This window comes from Ceratocystis lukuohia, assembly GCF_044167205.1.
Source record: "Ceratocystis lukuohia strain C4212 chromosome Unknown Supercontig4_pilon, whole genome shotgun sequence".
Classification (NCBI taxonomy): Eukaryota; Fungi; Ascomycota; class Sordariomycetes; order Microascales; family Ceratocystidaceae; genus Ceratocystis; species Ceratocystis lukuohia.
Genome location: NW_027263523.1, coordinates 816769 through 831889, shown reverse-complemented (window position 1 = coordinate 831889; position 15121 = coordinate 816769). Strand labels below are relative to the sequence as shown.

General features: G+C 50.7%; 4 protein-coding genes across 4 annotated transcripts; 2 read left to right on the top strand and 2 right to left on the bottom strand.

The window, feature by feature from the left end:
• Positions 1-1004: 1004 nt before the first annotated feature.
• Positions 1005-2796, top strand: HOO65_040225 (Eukaryotic translation initiation factor 3 subunit I; the record flags this gene model as incomplete). The annotated part of the gene is made up of 4 exons (XM_071002736.1): positions 1005-1054; positions 1321-1918; positions 2117-2341; positions 2650-2796. The coding sequence occupies 4 exons, from the start codon at positions 1005-1007 to the stop codon at positions 2794-2796; spliced, it is 1020 nt and encodes a 339-aa protein (XP_070859068.1).
• Positions 2797-4895: 2099 nt separating this feature from the next.
• On the top strand, positions 4896-6353 carry HOO65_040224 (putative aminotransferase; the record flags this gene model as incomplete). Its single annotated transcript, XM_071002807.1, has 2 exons — positions 4896-5554; positions 5624-6353. The coding sequence occupies 2 exons, from the start codon at positions 4896-4898 to the stop codon at positions 6351-6353; spliced, it is 1389 nt and encodes a 462-aa protein (XP_070859067.1).
• A 181-nt stretch (positions 6354-6534) lies between these two features.
• Positions 6535-7554, bottom strand: HOO65_040223 (putative fungal specific transcription factor; the record flags this gene model as incomplete). The annotated part of the gene is made up of 1 exon (XM_071000608.1): positions 6535-7554. The coding sequence occupies one exon, from the start codon at positions 7552-7554 to the stop codon at positions 6535-6537; it is 1020 nt and encodes a 339-aa protein (XP_070859066.1).
• Positions 7555-9725: 2171 nt separating this feature from the next.
• On the bottom strand, positions 9726-13143 carry HOO65_040222 (ISWI chromatin-remodeling complex ATPase ISW2; the record flags this gene model as incomplete). Its single annotated transcript, XM_071002525.1, has 2 exons — positions 9726-12773; positions 13057-13143. 2 exons carry the CDS (start codon positions 13141-13143, stop codon positions 9726-9728), a joined length of 3135 nt encoding a protein of 1044 aa, XP_070859065.1.
• Positions 13144-15121: the final 1978 nt, after the last annotated feature.

The following is a 15121-nucleotide window of genomic DNA, read 5'->3' as shown; positions in this document are numbered from 1 at the left end:
CCGCCGCGGGGGCATTGGCAGTACTAGCAGCAAGAATGACAGGCGTGGAATCGGCTTGATAGCTGCAGCCTCTCCGGTGGCTGCTATAAGCACGAAGTCTCGTAATTGGTCTGCTATCAGACGCTAGAAGCGCGGTTTCAGCTCTTCCGACTTTGCTGCTTATCCTAGTAACGTTGTTGCTTGTACACCGATGACAGGCAACGAGGAGACTGGATGTGCTATATAAGGGATACATGGCTGGGATAAAGAGGCATCACATTAGAAGCATGGCTGAGAAAGGTTGGCAATCAGTGTATGGGGAGGGGAGCCTATGAAGCGATCAGATAAGAAGGGAAATGCAGCAAGGTTGCAAGGCCGGTGGCAGTACTGAGTTTATTGTTATTTCTGCACTTGCTACTTGTCTACTTGTGCCTTCGTTTAGGTTCTGCCTCAACATCCAGGCACTTCTCTATGCTTCCCTCCGGCAGAGGGCAAGAGACGGCGGTGAGTCAAAAGAACTACTGTGAGTACCAGACCGGCATTGCTATAGAGGCCTGCAGTTGTCGATATCTCCAGCTCGAAATTCCAAATCTACCTCGCAAATGGGTCTTGGCCAGTAACTCTCTGTTCTGCCTCCTCTTGATCTTAGGAGTTCTGGTTTTATTTCAAAATATCCCAGCCTGCTATGCTAGGCGAGCGCCTCTAAAAGTGGAGCTGTGCCTGAGGCGTTGAAAAGCGGTGAGGCGTCACTGGACTTTTTCTGGGCGGGCCTTGTCTGAATCGCGGGGCACAAGAAAAAAATCCAGCTTTTTGCTTGAGCCCCACCAAAAAACGCACAACACCAATCAAGCAATCCATTCTTCTTCTCTCTCCTCCAATACTGAACTATCACCAGATTACCCGAGCGAACGAAAGGCCACCTTTTTTGTTTGCGGCTTGCAATTTGTTTACACCAAATTTCCGCCCATTTTGTTTCTCTTTTCTTCTTGTCTCCCTTCGTTACATTTCCAGATTCGTCTTTGATAATGCGGCCTATTCTTCTTTCGGGCCACGAGCGTGCCCTCACCCAAGTCCGGTGAGTTCTCTTTTCTTCACCTCTACTCTTTTCTATAGCCTTGGCTTTTTTATATCCTCTCCCTACCATCCATTTGCTTTCATGAAACGATGACGCTCTGTTCAAATCACACTTTAGCCCCTTAATCCTCCTCGGGCTGGCCCCGCTACCTTACCTTGCCAACTTCTCTCCCCCCCCCCCCTCCCATCCGAGATGGCGTCGCACTATTTCTCCATTCTGCGTCCATCCCATGTTTGTGCCATCACTAATGGCAATGTCTCTTCTAGCTACAACCGTGATGGTGATCTCGTCTTCTCGACCTCCAAGGATCAGCAGATCTGTGTATGGTACTCCCACAATGGCGAGCGCCTCGGTACTTACAACGGCCACATCGGTGCCATCTGGACTGTCGATGTCGATCCTACTTCAACCATGATTGCCTCCGGCTCCGCTGACAACACTATCCGCCTTTGGAACATCAAGACCGGCAAGGAGCTCAAGTGCTGGGAGTTCCCAACCGCCGTCAAGCGTGTCGAATTCAACGAGGACGGCACCAAGCTTCTGGGTGTAACCGAGAAGCGCATGGGCTACTTGTCTAACATCATTGTCTTTGACATCAACCCTGATCCGGAGGCCCCGCAGACCGATGAGCGCGCCCTGACTATTGTGTGTGACAACAGCAAGGCCACCGTTGCCGGCTGGAGCTACCTTAGCAAATACATCATTGCCGGCCATGAAGACGGTTCCGTATCACAGTACGATGGCAAGACTGGCGAGCTGCTCGAGAACTTCCCTATCCATGAGCTGAATGCCAACATCACGGATCTGCAGTGGTCGCCCGACCGCACCCACTTTGTCACTGCCAGCAAGGACAAGACCGCCAAGGTATGTTTGAGTTACTGCGTGCCCGATGACTGGAGAGAAGGGGCAAGAAAAGGGGCCAGAGATTTCCGCCTGTCCCCTTTCTCTTTTCTCTCTTCATCTCCCGGGTCTCGGCGGGGAGAGGGGGCGAGAGCTGAATGCGTTTTTCCTCTTCTGTGCAACTGCGTCCTTTACTAACTACCATGCTTTCTCCCTCTAAAGCTCATTTCCGCCAAGGACCTGACGGTGCTAAAGACCTATGTTGCCGATACGCCTTTGAACAGTGCTACCCTGACTTACAACAAGGACTTTGTCATTCTTGGAGGTGGTCAGGCTGCCGCCGATGTCACCACAACTAGCGCCCGTCAGGGTAAATTTGAGGCCCGCTTTTACCACAAGATCTTTGAGGATGAGATTGGCCGTGTGCGTGGCCACTTCGGTCCCCTGGTAAGTTAATAAGCCATTCATCACTGCCCTGCCCTTTTTGGCTTTTTTTTTTTTTTGGGTTGTCGGCTGTCAGTTATTGATTGGCTTGCCTTATGCCTTGTTTTGTGCTGGCATTGATGTTGGTCGGCCGTTGGGCTCCAACTTCCTGAAATGGTCGTAATTCCTTTTGCTAGCAGGGCTTGCTTTTTCCCTTTTTCCTTTTTTCCTTTTTTCCTTTTCGTCTTGATTCTTGGTTCTTGGTTCTTGATGCTTGATGCTTGATGCTTGATTCTTGTTTTTGTTTTTCCTGTTCGCTAACCATGTTCTAGAACACCGTTGCTGCCGATCCTACCGGCAAGTCGTATGCCTCCGGTGGTGAGGACGGTTATGTCCGCATCCACCACTTCGACAAGGGGTACTTTGATTTCATGTACGAGGTTGAGCGTGAGCGCAAGAACAAGATGCAGAAGGCGTAAATGTCAACTCGAAACTCAAACGCAAGCTCGTGCACCGCCATTTCCTGCTTATTGTTACGGCTTTCTGCAACCTGTATCTCATGATTCTTGTCTCTCTCCCTTTATCCTCTGACTTCCGATTTTATGTTGCACATTGTACAAAAGGGGACGAAAAGGAAGGGAGAAAAAAAGGGAGAAGAAGACGGCGGTGACGCTTTTGCTCCATCATTGGCTAGTTGCTCGGCTTCGGAGATGAACGAAACGAAACGAAACGAGGCAAGACGGCGAACTTGTCTGCCGGGTGCTAGACGACGACGACAATAAGGATGAGCCTTCTTCCCTTCTTTAACCCCCCGCCCCCCCTAAGTTGGCTTGGTTTTCGGCCTTTTGACCTTGAACTCGGCTACTCGACGAAATTGGTGATCCGTCTCTCCTTTTCTCCCCTGCTCCTTGTCACGACACAAAAGAGAAAAAAGTCTTTGGTATTTTTTGTTGAGGCCATTCCTTTTTATCTTCCCTCTCTCTTTTGTCTCTGTCTGTCTCTCCCTTTGCTTACTCGAGAACATTCCTTGGTTGGCTGAACACAAGGGGAGGAGAGGGGGAGATGAGGGGAGGGGGGGGCCAGAAAAGGGTCCTTTTGATCTTCGAGCTTTTATGACGTCTTTGTTTCTTTTCTCTTTCTTCTACTTTCCATCCTTCCCTCCTCCCCCCTTCGTCAAATCCGCACATTTATGAATAATAAAAAACAAGGAAAAGAATGTTGGAGAGACACGGAGTGGTTGGACAGGTACCCCAAGCCTAAACCTTTCCCGCATTATCATCACGTCTCTCTTCCTTCATGTTGGCTTGCGGTGTTTCTGGTTTCTTTTCTCTTTTCTTTGTTTTTCTTTGATTTCCTTGTTTCTTGTGGGCAAATCTGGGCGTTCTTATATTTTACCTATTTCTTTCTCATCATGTTCATACCGGCTTTGGGGTTATCTGTTAAAACTGTTTCTCTTTATCACTCTCTTTTCCCTCTTTCTCTCCCCCCTTTCATTGCTCCTGCTTGCCTATCTGGTCTGTATCTCTTCTCCATATTCGCCTTGCATGCATATCGCCCTGTGTCCTTTTTCCTAGCGACTCTGATGATATAAGGAAGAAGTAGGAAACGAAAGAAACGAGGAGGATGAAGATCTTTTGTGAGCTTTTTTTTTTTTACCATATTTCTTTTTATTATTCTGGATTGGATTAGGTAGACAAAAACAAACCAACAAGGGGACCTTTTAAAAAGAATTTAAAAAAAAGGAATAAAAGGCAGTTCGTACAAGACATCCTCTAGCCAAGATGCCAAGATGCCAAGATAGTTACCAAAGCCTCTCTGCCCATAGCCTTCCCCCCCTCTATCTCCTCTTTTCTATGCCCTATGCATGCCCTATTCTTATACCGGATTGACTATGCCGGGGGCCCGTTTATGCTGCCAAATTTGACGTCGTACAACCACCCATAGTCTGTATGCAGAGCATCACGGCCTGGCCTCATTTACTGGTAAAAAAGCCGGCGCGGACGGAAATTTCCTGCTGGCAATAGAAGCGGGAGGTTAGGCAGTGGGGGTCGCCGGCTTGCCTAATGATTCACTGAATGATAAGTGCTATCTATCTATACCTAACATGTAGTTATATGTATAGCCTGCCTGCCTTCCTTCCTGCCTGCAGCAGGACATGTGATCCGGCCAGCCTTCTGCCCTGCCTGATTATGATAAGTGTTAGCGCTATCATTGTCTCGCCTAGTTCCCTTCCTTGTTTTTATTGCTAGTTTTTAATATGCCTATAAGCCTAGCCCTATGTGGTTTCTGTCTGTCTGTCCGGAACTCGGCTTTCAAGCTCGGCTTTGGGACTAAAAAGCTTTTGTCGCACACCTCTTGCAAAATTAAAAGAAAGAGAGAAGAGAAGAAATAAATTCATGGTAAATTGATGCCCCCCTCGTACGATATATAAAAGGCCACCCCGTTTCCCTCAAGGTCAGGACTTGTAAATAGGCATGTACGCCCATGAAACTCTACATTTGACCATAGCGAGTCCGAGCCTCAGTCCCATTCTCCTGTCTTGTCCCCTTCCCACAACCTCTCACTTTCCTGCTCTGCAATGACGCCCGTTACCCCCACCATCTCGATCGAGCCGGCTCTCATGCACCGCTCTCTTCACGAGCAGCCACTGCTCATCGCCTCGGCCGCTGGCAGCACGTTGTACCCAGCAGGCCCTGGCAGCCACCCAATCCTAGACTTCTGCGGTGGCGCTGCTGTTACCATGTTAGGTCACTCACACCCTGAAATCATCGCTGCCATCACGGCTCAGCTGCAGAGCGTGTCCTACATTCACACTGCTGCCTACACCTCAGCCAGTGCCGAAGCCCTGGCCCATGCTGTGCTAGCCCACGACGATTCAGGATCGATGGCTCGCGTGTACTTTGCTGGGAGCGGTAGTGAGGCCACAGATGCTGCGTTGAAGCTGGCACGTCAGTTCTGGGTTGAGAAAGGCCAGCCTGGGCGCATACACTTTGTGGCGCGGCGCCAGGGGTACCATGGCAACACACTAGGTGCCATGTCCGTGTCTATGAATAAGGCACGGAGAGCCCCGTATGAGGATGTATTGATGCCAAACGTGTCGTTTGTGAGCCCGGCCTATGCGTTCCAGTACATGCGTGAAACCGGTTGCACTACAGAAGAAGAGTATTCGCAGTGGCTGGCTGACGAGCTAGAAGCCGAGTTTCTTCGTTTAGGGCCGGAGAATGTAGTATGCTTCATGTAAGTTAACAGTCCCTCGTTTCTACCATCCTCTATCAAGCATCGGCTGTTTTTCTGACCAAAGTATAGAGCCGAAACTATGGTAGGTGCTACTTCAGGTTGCGTCACAGCTCCCTGTGGGTACTGGCCTAAGATTCGCAAAGTGTGCACCAAGTACGACGTTCTCCTTGTTCTAGATGAGGTCATGTGTGGTGCCGGCCGCACTGGAAGCTTCTTTGCCTTCAAAGAGGAGGGCATCGTTCCCGATATTGTAACCATCGGCAAGGGTTTAGGTGCTGGGTACATTCCGCTTTCAGCGGTGCTAGCCAATAGGCGTATCGTTGAGGCGCTGCGCGCAGGGTCGGCTGCCTTTAACCACGGTCACACTTTCCAGGCCCATGCCCTGGCTTGTGCAAGTGCGCTGAAAGTGCAAGAGATCGTGCAGCGCGACGGGCTGCTCCAGCGCTGTGCGCAAATGGGTGAGCTACTTCGCCAGAAGGTGTTTGAGGCCATGGCTAGCTGCAAGTATGTTGGCGAGATACGCGGACGTGGTCTTTTTTGGGGCATTGAGTTTGTCAATGACAAGGACACACGCAAGCCGTTTGAGGGCCATGTCAATTTTGGGCCCAGAGTGCAGGCTGTAGCCCTTGAAAAGGGCGTAGCGATATACCCAGGTCATGGGACAATCGATGGTGTTTTGGGAGATCACGTGTTGCTCGCGCCTGCCTTCACCATCTCGGAGGAGGAAATTGCAACCGCAGTTACAGTGTTAAAAGAGGCGTATCACGTGGTTGAGGCGGAAGTCGATACCACTTTGTGAACAGCGCAATTACCACGGATGGTGTTCTACGCGTGATTACAAGTGGATATAATAAAGGGTAACTTCTAAATAACAAGGAGTCATTTCAGATTTAGGGTTTCTTCGGTCAAACTCTTGGTGAACAAATGTCACGTCGTGTGTGTGTAACGCAGCCATTATATAACAAGCCCCTTTAGGGCTGTCAGCCCCACATTCCCAACGGCATTTCCTGCTGGTCGCCCAACAACAGCCACACATCACTCCAATTAGAAGCAAAGTCTGCGGTTTGGGCAGTAGAGACAGCTTCTTGGCTGTTGCCGACAATATCTGTTAAGTCAGCCTCAGGGTCCGCCTCGGCACTCGCCCCGGCACTCGCATCAGCATTAGTCTCAGCATTAGCCTCAGGGCGAACGATACCGGAAGTGGGTGGAGGCTGTTGGTTCTGATTGCTCTCTGGTGTACAAAGCTTTCCATGTGCCCCAGTACTCATGGCAACATCACCTCTATCCATTCTGGCTATGTTTGAAGAGTGACTATGCTGCTCAGGTGGCATGCCGGTAGGATCATGGATCGACGACTCAAGTCTCAGATAGTCATTGCGGGTTTTGCCACCCTGAAAAGTATGTCCATCACGGCTTGCCCGCTGATACAGCTCCTTGAGCTGATGAATGGTTGTCCACCAACCATTGCCCAGAGGCCAAATACGGCGAAACTCGTCTAGGTACGCAACATCGCGCTCGTGGTCCCGTGCCGCTGTGGCCAGACTGCGATTCAGATTCATGAGCGGGAAGCATGTCACGTAGATGTTCATAGTCGCAGCCGAAAAGGCGCATATTCCAGCAAATGGAGTTCTTAAGGCCGCAGCACAAGGGTGGGATGGATCCTGCGACAATGGCTGTGACGGTGGCTGGTGTTGCGGGATGTGGGCGTAAGTACTAAGCGAGAAAAGCATTTGTGTGATGTGCGAGGCAGCCCCAAAAAGCTCGGCAGCCTGGTCTGCCCACCAATTTGAGGGCGCTGTGAGGGGAAGGAGGGGCGGATCTGCTGGTCCGTCTGGCAGAGTTGATGCAGAAGGGAGAAACGGGACCCACTCACGGCCAAGCCAAAGCACGCTTAAATTTATGAGATTAGTCTTAGGAATAAGAATAGCCAGAGAGGGAGGGATAAAGGTTGGTTGGGCCGTGTCAGGTGGGCACATGAGCCGCATCTTCTCACCTAGCATAGTATATCAAATTCAGAAACACAAACATTTCTCCGGTTCCAACAGAGACATATGTCTCTACTGAAGTCTCAGGGAAGCACAATCTTCTCCCATGGCGTCTCCGCCATAGCCTAAGGCGTTCACGGAGTTTCATCCAGGCGGCATCAGGCTCCCATGGGCTCTCATGCGGGAACCGCCGTCTACCGCCCGAAACAACCCAACGAAGCACATCGTACCAGACATCGAACCCCTCTACCGCAAGTCGGTGCGCATGGTCTATATTAGTGACGGGTTCGCAATGCTCCAGCTCCGAGTTAGTTTCGGGGGGGCCGAGTAAAGGGGGTAAGCTGAGTTCCCCAAAGAGGAAGTCTTGCCCGCTCCATGGCCAACTTTGCGCGATGCAGGCTAAGGGCATCATGGGTGGGTGGGGCTGTATGCATGTGATTTGCCGGTCAAGAATGAAACAGGCCCAAAATGTGCGGTTGAATACACCAGCCTCGTGCGATGAGGATGGGGGTGCATCGTTTGGCTGATGGCTTAGGGCCTGCACCATCCTAGACGCCATACCTGTGTGGGAGTGAGAGAAGATTGCTATTAGTCCACCATCGCTACCATCCTAACAGTAGATCAAGTTACTCACCAGAATACATCCACGCCGCGTGAGCCCGGCCCAGCCCCCATTCTCTCATCGCCAAAACCGCTAGCGTCTGCACAAGGGCAACATCTGGTGAATGCAGTCCGGTCATAGCCGTCTCCCGTGCCATCTCCGCCCATAGGGCGACTTGTCCAGAAGTGATGCCCTCTCCCCCCATCAGCGGCGCCATCAAGCCCACTAGCGCTGCATAGAGGGCACGTACGGCTGCACGCACTGGCTGTACCCCAGCACTAGGCTGTATTGTTGGGCAGGCTAGGCTTGTGCAGTCACGGGCCACGGACGGCAGGTGCACGAAGGGCAGATCTGGGAACTTAGCGGCAAATAGAATGCTAGCATGGTAGATCACTGCTGCAGCTGGATAGGATACATGTGATAGCCCACTTGTTTGATCTGCCGCGGGTGTGCATACAGGCTGGGGTTCTTGGTCTGGTGCTGGCGGAGATGATGGAAGTGGGATCTGGATACTCTCGACTGGCAGTCTACCAGGTTCTAGTGCAGGCCATACAGAGGCTGTTGTGTTGTATCTCGGGCTACAAGTGCAACGCATAGGATTAGCTAGGTGGGATCTCCTAGGCTACTTTTAGAGGAAGACTGCGAGGCTGATATACCGCTGTTTCAGCACAGGCTCGGTCAACTCGCATGTCGCCTGACGCCCTGTGCGTATACACTTCTGACACGGAGGAACTCCGGTATGACGGCATTTAATTTTGGACCGCCTTCACGAAACATTAGTAACCTGATTTTACACTGGGTTGGGGGTTAGAATGGGGAGCTCACCGACAGGCTGCACATGCAATTGTCATGCGAACCATCTTGCCTACCGACAGATTCAATCAGTCTTCGTCCGTTCATCGTAAGAGTGCCTCGGATTTGGAGTGAGAACGAAACCCTAAGTTGTCTGTCGGCTTTCGGTAGAAAGAAGTGGGGCATCGGGTTTGTAGGGTTACCTAAAGCCGAGGGTTACGTCATGTCATTCCAATGACGATGCAATAATTTTCAGGGGATCGATCTAGGACAAACCGGCCAAGAAATGAGCGTGCAAATAAGGCGGGATATAAAGAAAATAGACAAATAAAAACTGGAAAATACATAAAGAAAGTCTCTCTATCTCAAGACTTGTAGAAAGTCGGGAAAAGGGAGGATGTAGACGGCTACATATAGAACCAGCAATATGGGACAGCACTGCTTTCTACCAACGATGATTCGGATCAAGTAGGCTTGAAACAACAAAAGACCAAAAGCCTCCCTCCATCACCTTGCTATCTGCGCTTCGATTTACTCTTCGATTTGCTTGCTGGGCCCTGGTTCGAAGACGTTGATGCCACACTGGACGCGCGTGAGGGCGATGTGGACGTGGCTTTGCTGCTACTAGCCTTGGACTTGACATTGTCTAGTGCCTTGTTCTACGAAGCGCTGTTAGCTTAAGCTTACTTGTCCCTGCTGCACTCTCCAGACTTCTTCTTTCACTCCTCCCTTCTGGTCTCTGGGACCCTTTTACTTCTGCTTAGAGACGCTTAAATCGAGTCCTTGTCCAATATCAACGGCCACCACCACGTACCTTGACTCCGTTGCTTGTCGCTGCTGCTGCTGCTGCCGCAACGGCTTTTGCCCTCTTCTTAGCCGGTGCCAGCTCCAGAACGCTGTCCTCCTCATTGTCCGAGTCTTCGCGTTTCGTCTTGCCGTTGATGCCGTTGCCGGTGGGGGAGGCAGCGCCACTGCCCTTGCTAGAAGCTGCATCCTCGAATTCCTTGACAACAGCTGTCAATAACGTGGTGCATCGTCTACTAAGCTCAACTGGCGTGCGGCTCAGGAAGAACCAATCGAAGCGGAATAACGGGCTTTCGCGAATCTCATCACGCATCAAGTCGTAGAGGCCTTCGCGGTCGATACCAAAACGGTCCAAAAGAACCAGCAAGAAGCGATCTTCCTCCTCAGTGTATACCTTCTTGTTGGTCGTTGAGACAGAGTAATTGACCTTAAGCTGCTGCAGCGGCACACGGTACATAGAAAGCTTCTTACGTAGAAGCCTGCGTTGGTGCTCAATCTTGCGCATCCGTTCCTCGCCGTCCTCAATGATTTTGATGTACTTGCCATAGTCGGCTATCTCCATGTAACGCTGCCAAAAGGTTTTAGCATAAGCGCGCACCTCAGCTGGCGTCTTGCTGTCAACTTCTTGGGCAATGCCTTCAATGTTATGCCGGCCGTACTTTGCTGACCCGTTGATGAACTGCTGAAAGTCACGGCGGTTCCAGTCAAAACCCTGCTCGGCAAGTTCTAGCTTCTCCTCAATCTCCTCGGCCGTCAAAGGTGTGGCGCCATCAATTTCCTGTTGATCAAGGGCTCGCTCGTTCTCGCGCTCTTCTAGAGTGCTCTCATCGCCGTCCGCGAGCACAACCTTGTAGCCAATCTCCTTGCGGTAGTATGCCGTCTCACGCTCCTGTAGATCGCGCAATCTGTGGGGGTAGAACTGGTAGTCGTGGGCTGCAGCTTGCTTGGGAGCCCTCGGGGCCTTGGGCTTGGGCTCTGATTTGGCTGCCGTAGGGTACATGGCTTGCTTGAAGTACTTGTCCATAGAGTACGACTGCTCCTTGCGTTCACGCTTAGCAGGCTCAATCCATGTCATGTTGATTTGCTCATTCTTTTTCTTGTTGAAGTTCTCACCGTTCCACTCGTAGGCCGACTCCGAAGTGAAGTTTTGCAGATCATCAAGACCAAGCTTCTCATACTTGGCACTAAGCTCCTTGGTGCGAGCCTCACCCCGAGATAGGATGTCATCAATATCAGTGTCATCAATCTTGCCGCCCCTTTCACCAATCACACCAGTACCGGCCTTGGAGTTAAACAGGTCCTGGGCACCATGCTGGATCATGGACAATAGCTCGTCCTTGTTAGCGGCAGCCTTGGAGGCAATTTGTGCGCGGCCCTGTTGGATAACAAGCTGGTCAAGACGCAACTTCTGGGCGGCTCTTTCTAAAACCTTTTCCTCAATGGCCTTATCTGTAACAAATCGATACACTACGACCTGTTTTGTTTGGCCAATGCGGTGAGCTCTGTCCATGGCCTGCAAATCAGCTTGGGGGTTCCAGTCAGAATCGTAGAGCACAACGATGTCAGCGGTTGTTAGGTTAATACCGAGACCACCAGCACGAGTAGTAAGCAAGAAGATGAACTTTTCTGAGCCTGGCTTGTTGTACTCGTCAATGGCAGCAATACGATCTTCATGAGCCGTACCACCATCAATACGGCAGTACTTGTAGCCACGGAACACACAGTAGTCCTCAAGAATGTCTAGTTGACGGCTCATTTGGGAGAAGATAAGAACCCGACTGTCCTGCTTCTTCATGCGCTCAAGAAGTTTATCTAGAACAACCATTTTGCCAGAATTGTCAACAAGATGCTCGTCGGTGGTGTACGGAGGGCCAGGCTCGGCACCCTCAAACAGGTAAGGGTGGTTACAGCACTTGCGAAGCTGCATGACAATGTTGAGCAGCCTAGTTTTAGACTCGCGCTTTCCGCCAGCACCGTTGACAGCGTCAATGTCCTTTTCGAGAATCTTCTGATACCACTTGACCTGCATTTCAGACATGCCAATATAGACGTTGACTTCCTTCTTGGGAAGGAGGCTCTTTTCGACATCAGCCTTTACGCGACGGAGAAGGAAAGGCTGGAGAACGCGATGTAATTGCTTGACAACAGCATCCTGGTCTCGGTCCTCGCCTTTAAACCACTGGTCAAACGCTTCGGAGTCGCCAAAGACATCGGGAAGTAAGAAGTTGAGCAAAGCCCAAAGCTCGTGGAGGTTATTCTGAAGAGGCGTTCCGGTGATGAGAAGGCGGTTTCTCGAGTTAAACAGACGGACAACTTGAGCAAGCGAAGACTCCTCGTTCTTGATACGATGGGCCTCGTCGATGACGATATAGCCCCAAGCAAACTTGCGCAAATGCGCCTTTTCACGGAGGACAATTTCATAGCTGGCAATGCACACATCAAAGTCTTCCTCGTTGAGGCGGTTGTTGATCAGATCCTGACGCTCCTCTTTGGAGCCTTGCAAAACCAGAACATTGACCTCGGGAGTCCATCGCCCAAACTCACGCTTCCAGTTGTCAAGTGTGGACTTGGGGGTAAGGATAAGATGTGGCCCATTGACTCCCATGATATGGCGTAGGTATCCTAGAAAGGAGATGGTCTGCAGCGTCTTCCCTAAACCCATTTCATCGGCCAGGATACCCGAGATACCGTTCTCATGCAAGGAGACTAGCCAGTTCAGACCGGCGATCTGGTAGTCGCGCATAGTGCCATTGATATATTTTGGTGATTCGCGGAAGACAGTTTCGGCATTGGTGCCATCCTTCTCATCTTTGAGCAACTCAGCATCTTCTTCGGCCTCTGTTCGGCGGCGGCGGTCAGAGCTTGCACCGCCCTGGCGGCCATTGCTCTTTTTCTTGGCGCTAGCAGCCTCATCATTCTGGCGATCAATCTCACGCATAATTTCGCGGATCTTGGGGTCGGGGTTGGCGTCGATAAAGTGGCGGAATAGGTCGGTTAGGCCGAGCAAATAGCGAAAACGGCGGATTGTATCATCTTCCTGGAGGGAGAAAGACGGGTTAGATCTAAGGCCTCATTTCAAGGTGGAGAAGCAGAGATATGAAGAGAAGAGCAACGCACTTTTGATTCACCTAGGCTGTCGTGCCTTTTTCCAAACACAGACTTTCGAAGTTGGTTTGTTTCGCCTCTTTTTTTACGACCATCCGTGGTCTCGGCCGCACTTTGGGATTCGGAGTCTGAGTTTTCAGTGACATTCTGTTTGTTGCGCAGATGGGTTAGCAGAGGCCTTGAGAAATTTAGGCTGATTAGGGAAGGCTGCGGACCATAGTATCATTGGCGTTGTGGTCAGGCGCATCAATCATAGAAGCATCTGAGTCCACCTCATTGGCTCGCGATGATCGGGGAGCCATTGTGAGGGAGGGAAAAGACAAGGAGGGAGGCGGCGATAAGTATAAGAATAGAACCAGACAGGCGGGAGATAAGGAACACTCGATAATAGATGTGCTCTTGTGATGGTGATGGTGATGAATACTGGCGACTGTAGAATCGAACTGATGGTAACAAGCGTTGGAAAAGAGAATGGATTGCCACTTAACGCGACCTAAACGCGTATCAAGCCACGTCCAATAATGTGCAGTTATCAAGAAGATTAAGCCGGGCCCAATACCAAAGGCTAATAATGCGACAAAAACGGCGTTTCAATTGCGCGTGTTTGGCGATCTTTTTTGCGTCGCTTCAGTGTACGTTGTGTGTTGGAAGAAATGCTGAAGGAAATGGGCCCTTGCTAACAAAGGCTTTGCTTTTTTGGCGGTGGGTTTCTGGGGAACAGTAAGGCAAGGCAAGCATCTAGGCCAAAGGCGGTAGTTGCTTTTTTTTTTTCCTGCACCGTGGCTCTGAGGGACTAGAACGGCAGCCGCACAGCAGAAACGACAGGAACAGTCTAGTCTGTCTGGTGCCCAAATAGGAAATAGATGTTCAAGGCTTTAAGGCAACTAAGAAGCCAGGAATCGAGGGCTTTGATTGGCGGAGTGGGAGCCGGGCAGTCTTCATGCAGGTGGCGGCAGCTGTCACTCCATAGAGATTCGGTGCTTACTCATCAGGCAAGTCAGCGCCCGAGAACAGCAAACGGGAACAGCGCAGAGTAATAATTGATAGCAAGCAATAGCAAGCGTAGCAAACCTAGCGATAGACTTGGATCCACTGTATATTACAGGTCCCTACCCCTATCATGCTGCGCAAAGCTGCAACAAAATGGGTCCCACGTGCCCGTCTCTATAGAGATCCCTCCCCAACCGGGATCCAAAACTGGCCCCCTCGTTCCTGTTGCCCCTGCTGCTTGCCCTATTACTGGTTCTTCTACTGGCTTACCCACTGCGTCCCACTGCAGGAGAAAAAAACAGGGGACGGGCTTCTATGCTTCTCTGCCTCTCTGCCTAAGAAATTCTTTAGCTTGGGTTTTCTCTCCCTCCCCTCTATTTTTCTCTCTTCTGACTCCCCTCCCCGCTAGAGCCTCGTCTCGTCCACCCATCCGCCCCATCTATCTTGTTCTTCTTGTTCTTCTTCTTCTTGTTCTTCTTATTCTCGCATCTTCTCTTGCCTTTGCCACATACACAAACCAAGTTCTTTGATATTGTTTAGATCTTGAAACCGGCGAATCCTGTCCACTCATCCCTTCTTTTCCTACTGACCCTGCTGGTCGTTCTCTTGGTTGTGCCTCATACATGACCCTCGTAAGTACTTCCCATTTCCTTTCCCGAACCCCCTTGTGTCTTCCCTTTTTGTTCCCCTGTGTGTTGTTTCTGGGGGTGTTTTTGGGCATAATTCGATGGGATTTGTTGGCCTGTTTTCTGCACGTATCATCCAATCTGTGCTGTATAACTTCAGTGCAAGCCCATGAGAGACACGCATCCGTCCTGCATACAGGTAGCTGATCACCTATCTGCCTTCTACCCGACTGCTACTCGTTGCTACCCTCTGCTACCCTCTACCACCCTCAGCTGCTTTGTTGTCTTGCACATATCAGCAGGCAAACCTTAACAGCCTTGGCTGAACACCACACAGCAGAACACTTCCTCTAGCAACCTACAGTCGCCTACGATAACGTTGCTTCGTCACCACAATACTCCCATATCGCAAGCGTCATCGCCCTCGTCTAACCGTCTTTTCTGCCTGTCCTTTTAGTTTCTGTAACTAGCTAAATCTGTGCCGCTATTTGTGTAGCCGCCATAGGCCTTGTCATCCTCTCAACATTCTCACTCTTGACCTCTTTTATTCGAATACTTTTTTTTTCTTTTGCTCGTTAAAACATTTTCGTCCAAAAGCTCAGCCGCAAACAGGCAACACAATCGCCCGCCGCCGTTCGTCTTATCGTAGAAATTCCCTACCATC